Source organism: Cricetulus griseus, assembly GCF_003668045.3.
Source record: "Cricetulus griseus strain 17A/GY chromosome 1 unlocalized genomic scaffold, alternate assembly CriGri-PICRH-1.0 chr1_0, whole genome shotgun sequence".
NCBI lineage: Eukaryota > Metazoa > Chordata > Mammalia > Rodentia > Cricetidae > Cricetulus > Cricetulus griseus.
In genome coordinates, this window is record NW_023276806.1 from 97457517 (window position 1) to 97466859 (window position 9343).

Sequence of the window (9343 nt, forward strand, 5' to 3'; positions counted from 1 at the left end):
AATAAGTCGGTAGCAAAATGAGAACTAAGAAGATAAAACTAAGTATAAGGCATGTAAATCGTATTATCGGGAATGTTAGAAATATCAAAGAATACTGTTAATTAAAGAGGTTGAATCCAGCTTCTCTAGCATCAATCAGCGCTTGCTGGTGGTTGCTTAGCAACTTCTCAACGCTTCCTCAAACGCCCTGCCCCCTGCCCCGAGTCCCGCCCCTAGTTCCGCCGCCACGTCCGGCTTCCTCACCTCCCTACTTCCGCCCTGACTAGCCAGTGGGGACCTAGAGGCTACTCTCTTTGATCTCCATGCAGTGCCTGACTAAAAATTTGTCAACAAACAATCAAAACTAGAAGCATATTCTTTACCTAGCATTTATACTTCATCCTGGTGGATATACACTCGGAATCAATTGCTGACTTTTGTCTGGTTGTCTCCTGTGGCCTGTGTGCGCCTGTGCGTTTTTCAGGCGCGCCGTGGATTGCCGCACCGGAGGGCGACGTGGGCCGCGAAGGCCCCCGCCGCTGGCCATCAAGGAAGCGCGGCGGGCGACTAGGCGCGGTGTGTGTGCGGCAGTTCCACCATGTAAGTGTCCGTCCCTCCGCCCCGGCCCTGGCCCTGCGGCCCGACCAGACCGTAACACCCTGTCGTTCTCTCCCTCAGGTCGAAGGTGTCCTTTAAAATCACGCTGACGTCGGACCCGCGGCTACCGTATAAAGTGTGAGTGACAGGCCGGGCTGCCGCCGGCCGTGCCTAACAGGACAGGGGCGTGCAGGAAGAGGGGTGCAGCATTTCTGCCGAGAAGCCAGCACCCCTCGGAATGCACTGGGTGGGCAGGTGCAACGGGAAGAACTTTGGACAAGGTTAACACGTTACTACATCAGTCCCTTTTACGTGATTTAAAGCCCTTTAGCCACCTGAACCAGCTGTTAGCGGAAGTTAGGGAAGACTTCCTAAGCCTGGACTCTTGACAGGTCCGAATCTACCACTGTCAACTTCAGGTGTTTTGTTTTGTTGTGTATATGATTCAGCAACTGGGAACCTTAGTGATGGACCCCAAGTCACACACAACTTGGTTCTTAGTAAAAAGTGCTTAGCACGATTGGGGCATGGTGGGGGTGGGGCCATGTATACTTGTTGGGCTCTTTATGTTTGAGCTATTGAGTTGATGGTTAACACAGGTTACCTATCTCAATTTTCTTACGATTTTTAAGTATAGACCCCTTATTGTGTAACTGCAGCTGGAAGGCCTATGCTAACTGGCAAAATTCCCGTAAGAGTCTTTGCATGGTTTATGTAGTGGCACCAAGGTCTAGCTCACTGATCTGATAGCAGCTATCATCGCTTGCTGTGGCTTGCCACCTGTGACTCATTCAGATTCTGGGTCTATTGTTCCCTTACCTTTCTATCTCTAAAATGGTCTCCTTACCCCCCAATTTCCAGTAATTGCTCCATCTCTAAACTATTTTTCTTTCAAATACCCACATCCTCTTCCTCCAGATGATTTACTGCAGTATCTCTTCCACAATACTCCTTTTAATCATTTGTCAAGCTGCTTTTTGGCCTGTCACTCTTCCCTGCCCCAGTGCCATGCCCACTCGTTTCTCATGGAGATGAAAGTCTATGGTCTACCTTTTTAAATCACGCTCTGGAAAATACCCTTGAATCTGTTGGACACGTCTCTTTAATCTGTTTTGCTTGGTGAAACACCAACTGCAAATCCAACCATTTATGTTCTTTGCCCTTGACTCTTTTCCTGGAGAAAATAGCTTTGGTGAGTTTTATGAAAAAACCCGTGGCTAGCATTCTACTATGTCCCAAAAGTTTGCTCACTTTTCTATTTTCAGAAAGTATTTTTGTTTTATTTTACAATTTCCACAACTCCTTTTTCCCTTGATGAAAAAAAGTGAGAGGGCAGTTCTGTCATCTTCATGCCATACCCATAAACGTCTCCCATACCTTACCATAAAGAACATAGCTACTTTTGTAAAGCCTGCTCCTACAGGGCACCTTTCTCTGCTCCTTTTTCTCTCTCTGTACTGGATTATGCTCAACAGTGTATAGATGTACTCAGGAAAGGGGCAAAGACAGTCAGTCAGACAGTGCCAGTAGCAGACCTCCTGCAGCATTGGACCATTCCAGTCAGTCCATTGCAGCTGAATGCAGTTTGATTAACTGTTCAGTGTTGTGATCGCTTAATGCATGTGTGGATGTGTGTGCGTGTGTAGTCTGTTGCTTTTCTATATGAGGACTTGTAAAATACTCCTGAAAACTTGGGAAGTCTCCCATCTCCAGCCTGTTAGAAGATCTTAAACGAGTGACTATTAGGACTGTTAGAATTTTCTTTTTTATTCTCTGTCCCACTACTCCCCCCTCCCACCCCAAAGAAAAGGAAAGAAAGGAAAACAGTGTTACAAATTTTAATTATTAAATAACATTTGGAGGAAAAAAATGCCAGCACTCCCCCACTCCCCCCCGCAAGAAAAATCATTTGCACTTCTCTTTTGAAAGTCAGTACAAATGGTCTGACTTTTATATTCAGAGACTGTGGACGAGAAATCCAGACTTAGACCTAAGAATGTTCTATGACAGTAGTTGACATTAAGTCATTAGTGGGATATGTGATGACAAATTGAAAAGCTTAATAAAGAGATGCTAGCTTTTCATTTTTCTTTGCTTGAGAGGTTTGGGTTTTTTGTTTTGTTTTTCCTTCTTAGAAACCTTGATGAGATGTGTTAAGGTAGATTGAGGACTAGGGAGAGGTTGGCTTTGCTGATAGCCATCTCATCCTGGGCACACTGGCACAGCCTTTAATCCCAGCATTTGGAAGACAGGCAAACAGAGCTCTCTGAGTTTGAAACCAGCCTGAGACCCTGCCTTTAAAAAAAAGGGGGGGGGGTATCTTATAAACAGCTGCCCCTGTGCTAGACTTAACTTGTATCAATCTGGATGGAGCCATGGCTCAGTGTTTAAGAGCACTGGTTGCTTTTGCAGAGGATTAGGTTCGATTCCTAGCACCTATATGGTGGCTCGCATCTGGCTATAAGTCTAGTTCCAGAGGATCCAATGCCCTCTTTTGGACACTATGGGCACCTGCACACATATATACATACATAAACCCAAGCACAATAAACAGAGCTTTGGTTCCTTGTTTTGACTCCTTGCTTTTCTTTTTTTCTCTCTCTCTTTTTAATTTATTTTTTACATTCCAATCCCAGTTCCCCCTTCCTCCTTTTCTCCCACTTCCTCCACTCCCCACTCCTCTCATCTGCTCCACAGAGAGGGTTAGGCCTCCCATAGGAAGTCTACTAAATCTGTCCCAGGACCAAGGCACCTCTCCACCCCTACACCCCTGTGACTAGGCTGGGCAAGGTATCTCTCCATATAGAATGGGTTCAACTAAGTCAGTTTGTGCATTGGTGTTATGTCTTGGACCCGCTGCCAGTGGCCTCATCTATTGTCCCAGTTACACCATAGTCAGACTCTTTGCTTTTCTAGTGTCTTGTTGTAAGCACAAGTGCACATAATGCTACCATGAAAATAGCCAACCTTAAAACTCCAAAAACAATTTCTCTCATTTGCAATGAAATAAACTTTGAAATTCTTTCAATTCATTTTTATTTGTTGCAGTCTCAGTGTTCCTGAAAGTACGCCTTTCACAGCAGTGTTAAAGTTTGCAGCAGAAGAAGTAAGTGTGGGTTCTAACAGTGTCCTTATGGATGCAGTCTGGCTTGTTTTTAATTTTTGTCTTTTGTGTATTTGCATGCACTGTGCCCCTCCCCATCCCATTTCCCTGTCACTTGTTGCTGGGCTCATGCTATAGAAGTCACAAGCCCAGGTAAAATTGTTCTATCTTCTCATTAGAAAACAGTGAGTTGAACAAATTGACACATCTGTTTAATTGAGCAGATCAAAAGTGTGAGAATTGTATTGGTACTGAATGTACCAGAGACATGTAAGTTGCTTTTTAAAGAGCTGACCTTAACATCAACCTTATTGGGTGTACTTTTAGTAAAAATTAGTTGTCTTGAAAAATGTCTAGTTTTAAAACACACACACACACACACACACACACACACACACACACACACACACACACACACTGGCATTTTCTGTTTTTAAGAAATGAGAGTTTTCTACTTACAATTGTCAGAATTGTTTATAAAACATCTCTGGCACAACACTTGGAAGTGTAGGTTGATCTGGGCCATTTGGCACCAGAATGTGATTTGGGAGACTTCAGCTTTCTGTTTTAGTGGTGGTGTTAGTCAGCTACATCACATGCAAATCCCTTTTCTTGTTAATCTCTGACCCCTAGTACTAGGACTCAGTCCCTGGTATGTAAGCATACCATCTAACCCATGCTCTAGCTCTGCACTGTATCCTCTAGTAATCCTGTGTTTTTGCTGTTATTTCTTTCTCTAAAAGACTATTAGGTTTTAGAATTATAGAATACTGTCTTTCATGGTTCCATGAAAATGTATCAGCATGGTTTTTCCTTTCTCCCTTTTAGTTTAAAGTTCCTGCAGCAACAAGTGCGATTATTACTAATGGTAAGAGTTTGCCTTAAACCATAAGTGCTGGAGACAGTGCGACTTGAATCCCAAAGCCCCCGTATATGTTACATAGACATTACTCTTAATAGTAAACTCTGCATGGAGGCCATTGCATGGAATGAACTCTGCTCATCTTCTGCCTTAGGTTAGGGAAACTCCTCAGTATCTAGTGTCCTTATCTCCTCCTCTATTCTGACAAGGTTTACATATGTGTAAGGTTGTATCAGAAAGTGCTTTAGAATATAGAAAGTTGATCAGGAATATGACTTCCCTATATACTAACTGTGCTAATAGGAAACTGGTTACTGGCGTGCAGTGTTGTTCAGTTTAGATATGTTCGGTTAAAACTCTGAATCCCTGGGAACCCTGGAACAAATTCCAGTGGAACTGTTCTTATGAGATAGCAGTAAAGCAGTGAGTGAGCTGTGAGGAGCACTTGGCCATCTTCTGTGTATAAATGAATAAATAAATGTTCCATGCAGGTAGTTCTCCCCAGTTGAAGGGTCAGATGCAGGAGCTCAGTGTACCTTAGGTATGGCTGGATTTCCTACTCTGATACACTATGTGTTGTTACACTGAAGAAAGTTGGTCAACTTTCTAATAGTTATAGATTCTCCAGTGGAAATGTTTTAGACATGTAGAGTGTCACTAGAGCATGAACAAAATGACTTGTTCTCTCTTGTCTTTGAGATTGTATGTCGCCCAGCAGTGGAAACAACTGGTGGCATACATAAGGTGTTTGTTGCTTTAAAAAGAAATGATACTGTTTATTACATGTAGCAAAATAGGATGAAAAACACCATCTTCTATAGAATGTATGAGATTCATTGTACTTAGGATGTTTTGTCTCATCCGGCAGTACTTATAAACATATACCATGGGAGGTGTCCACAGATGGGTTGCTCATCTGAGAGACTTGTCTGTGTTCTGGGATTGAAGTTGCTCAGCCTTTGCCTGTACCCATAGCAGCACTAGTCCAGGAAATCCTTTGTTACTGTTTATTACAGTTTAAATTGTTTTAGCTTTAGGGATAATTTACATGATTTACAATTTATTTTCTAGATGGAATAGGAATAAACCCTGCACAGACTGCTGGTGAGTGTCTGCCTGTGTGTTCATCAAAGCTGGATATTTTATTTATTTCAGCTAGATATGATTTTTCAGAAGACATAGCTGTGTAGAGCTTATGTAGCAGTCTACTTGTAACTCAGTGGCAATTTGTTTCATATTTTCTATGGTTTTCACTACAAGTGAATGCAAGCCTGATTAATAGTGGTTTAGGAATTGAAAGTATCCAATTAATATGTATAACAAAGAAATCCAGAGGTAAGATTGTGTTGCAAGGTTAATGACCAACCCTCCTCTTAAAGGGTTGATTGTAAGATAGTCAGTGAGTTGCTTAAAGTCTGGGTATTCCATGGTTAGCACTCAGGAAGTGCCAGCAAGAGTGCTAGCCATTATTCCTTTAAACAGCTACAGACATTTCAAAGCTAAGTTCTCACTAATGTTCAAACTGTGAACATAGCTTAGCATGAAACATTGACATCCTGGTCAGCAGGTAGGGTAAATGTGTCTTGAACTTCAGTAAAGACACTCTTAAACTTCGAAAAAAGAGTGTACTTCTTAAATGTGTCCTCTGGCTGATATTCTAACCATAATGCTTTGAAGCTGTACTGTTTAATATAATATAGCCTCATTCTTGAACAATACTTGGCTTTTAAACAATTGTTTGGAAGATTTTGATTTATATTGTCTCTGTAGGCCACTGGTGAAAGTCACAAATCTAGAAAATGAAACATGATTTACAGTTGCAGATTTTTGTTACCATAATCAATGTTTTCAAGTATATACTTTAAATTGAAAATGTTTATTTTTTGAAAATTCTGAGGTATTATATTACATAAGTATCCTGTATGATGCTGGGCGTTGGTGGTGCACACCTTTAATCCCAGTACTCGGGAGGAAGAGGCAGGAGGATCTCTGTGATTTTGAGGCCAGCCTGGTCTACAGAACGAGTTCTAGGACAGCCTCCAAAGCAATACAGAGAAACCCTGTCTCAAAAAACCAAAAACAAACAAACAAAAAACTGTATCCTGAATGATATAGGAGGAGGTTTTGTCTTTTTGATTCTAGACGTTTTTTGTTAGCTTATATTAATTTGAATTCTTGCTTACTCTTACATGTTGCCCTTTATGTCACCTTTCAATTGAATCATGTCCATCACTGAGCTTGATTATAATCTCACTAGGGGCTCCAACTTGAGTATCAGAGTAGCTCTGACCTTAGATTTGCTGTTTTTTATGATGGTGTCACCATTTTTTTTTTTTTTTTTTTTTTTTTTTTTTACTGCATTTGCTGGCATGGTAGTGGCTGGTGTACCTTCATGTTTAAGCACTTACCATTCTGTGAGACTGGAGGAGGAATGGGGGCAGGGATCTGAAGAATGAGTACCAGCTCAGAGGATGCTAGGACTTCCTCCCTCCCTTAATGAATCATTTGCTGGTATGTTAATATTGTCTTTAGATGCCTAACTTTGTGTTTTTGTTTATTTATATAGGAAATGTTTTCCTGAAACATGGCTCAGAACTGCGAATCATTCCTAGAGACCGAGTTGGAAGTTGCTAATGTCTGCTTCTTGGAATACAGAACCTTTCAGAATAAATACTGGTATTTGTTGTTGCTGTATGGTTGAAATCAGACATTCATGATACAATGAAAGCACCAAGAATCAATGAGACAAGGAAAGTTGACTCTTGTCCCTTCTTGTTCATTTTGTTCATGGGAAGAAAGAATGCCTTTGAGTGGAGGGTACCAACCATAGGTCACATAGTAGGTGACTGCTACTTCACCAGAAGAAGAGAGGGTACTTCTGTGACAAATGGACTGTGCTTTAAAACAAAACCAAACAAAACCACCAACAAAACCAGAAGATGAGTCTGGTCATTCATTTCAGGAGCATTTGGAAAATCAAATTCATTGTATCGGATGTATTTCTAATTTTAGAATTTAAAGGATAATTGATCATAGAGGCATTTGGCTTGACAGCCTCTCACCTGCAGGCTCATATTTAGATTTTAAGTTATATCCTTTGTGATGAAGTTAATGGGTATTTCTGTGAACAGTTAAATTTTATACAAAAGCCAAATTAAATTATGGGATGTTACCATTATGTGTGTAAATTTGCTATCTTACACCAAATAGCTTTGACATAGTGATCTTATGAAATCAAGTGTGTTCCTGGTGGGAATTGACAGTGTTACAGTAGAAGTCAGAGAAATGCAACAGGGTTGGAGAAGTGTGAAAGAATACTGGGCACATGATCAGAAGGTAGCTACATATACATTTCAGAACACCCCACGGCAGTCTACAGAAAGATTTCAGGGCCTATGACATGATGAGGTGGCTCAGCCCAGAAAAGCTTTGCAAGCCTGACAGTGAATGAGTAAGTTCAATTCCCAAAACCGGTGTGGAAAGAGAAAACCAATCCTCAGTCATCCTCTGACCTTACACGGACACCCTGATGTGAGCCAATCCCCTCTCCCACAGTAATACATTTTATAAAAGATTTTATTTGCCCCTACAAAGGAAATCCGTGTCTTGGCACATCGTGCAGGATTAACTAAATGCTGACAGTGAGAGCTGGGCTGCTCTGCTTTAGCAGGTGAGCTCTTTAGTGGTGAGAGTCTGCTGCCACAAGCTCCCTAGAGCTAGAAATACAAGTTTTCAATAAATATTGACTGAATTTATGAGTAATGTCTTCAGGACCTATTTTTATCTCGTGTCTCATATATTCCCTGTTCGTACAGGGCCTTGGTTCACTGAGGGGGAAGTTTGTAAGAAATTCATGGTCAGCATCTGAAGATATGTCAGTAAATGAAGGAATTGTCATTGTCCACAGGTGTGCAGAGTACATGCTGGGGTTCTGAATTATGTAGCAGTATGCAGTTCATGTCTGCTGGGATTTTATTTTTATAAAAGTAGTGCCCAGAGACCCTATTCCTTAGAATATGAAGCTTCTGCTAACCAAAATGTTTTAACACTTAATTGCCTCAGGTTTTTTTTTGTTATTTTCTTTCATTCTGCCTTTAGCACAAAAATCTGCATGCTGTCTATAATGTTTACACAGTCCACAATATAAAATGAGTTGCCTAACACACCTGTTCTTTGATTTGAAAATCCATAGTCTTAAAAATATTTTACTCAAAAACTAGATGATTTGTTATTAAATAAATGTGATCTGTAAGTTCTTTGTGCAGAACATTTTAGGTATTGTATTTAAATGCCCATAATTAATACTTTAGGGAAATACATTTGGTTGTAAACCATGGCTACCCTTATTTTAATATCAGATTTAATAACCAATATACCTATAGAGCCAGTTTATTAATAGTCTTTTTTAAAAATGAAGAGGTGATAAAAAGTTGTAAGTCATAAAAATTAAATTACTATTTCTAAATGTCAATCCATTATACCGAAGAAGAGAACTTCAGGAGGTCCGAGCTATGGTAGCGACCAGAGTGAACTAGGAAATTAGAAGGGCAGATTCTGAAACCATCTCTTGGGTTCTAACTATTGTCTGAATCATAAGCATGAGAACCTATGTAGGGAGGTCTGGTGGCTTCATGTGCTTCTTGAGGGTTAGCACAGGACAGCCTTTCCACCCTAGAGAGCAGAATTGCAAGCTAGGATCAAAGGACCCTGGAATCTTGGGCAGTCCTTTAAGCTGCTTGATTCTGTAGTGGTGTGACAGAGTGCAGAGATGCTGGCAGTTGATCACTGATGGGGAATGTTCT

At 40.9% G+C, this 9343-nt stretch overlaps 1 protein-coding gene across 1 annotated transcript; it reads left to right on the forward strand.

The window, feature by feature from the left end:
* The first annotated feature begins 433 nt into the window (after window positions 1-433).
* Ufm1 (ubiquitin fold modifier 1) lies at window positions 434-8299 on the forward strand. The gene is made up of 6 exons (XM_027394955.2): window positions 434-579; window positions 658-714; window positions 3625-3682; window positions 4508-4547; window positions 5613-5645; window positions 7108-8299. Coding segments are annotated over exons 1-6 (258 nt in total). The 5' UTR covers window positions 434-577; the 3' UTR covers window positions 7176-8299.
* Window positions 8300-9343: the final 1044 nt, after the last annotated feature.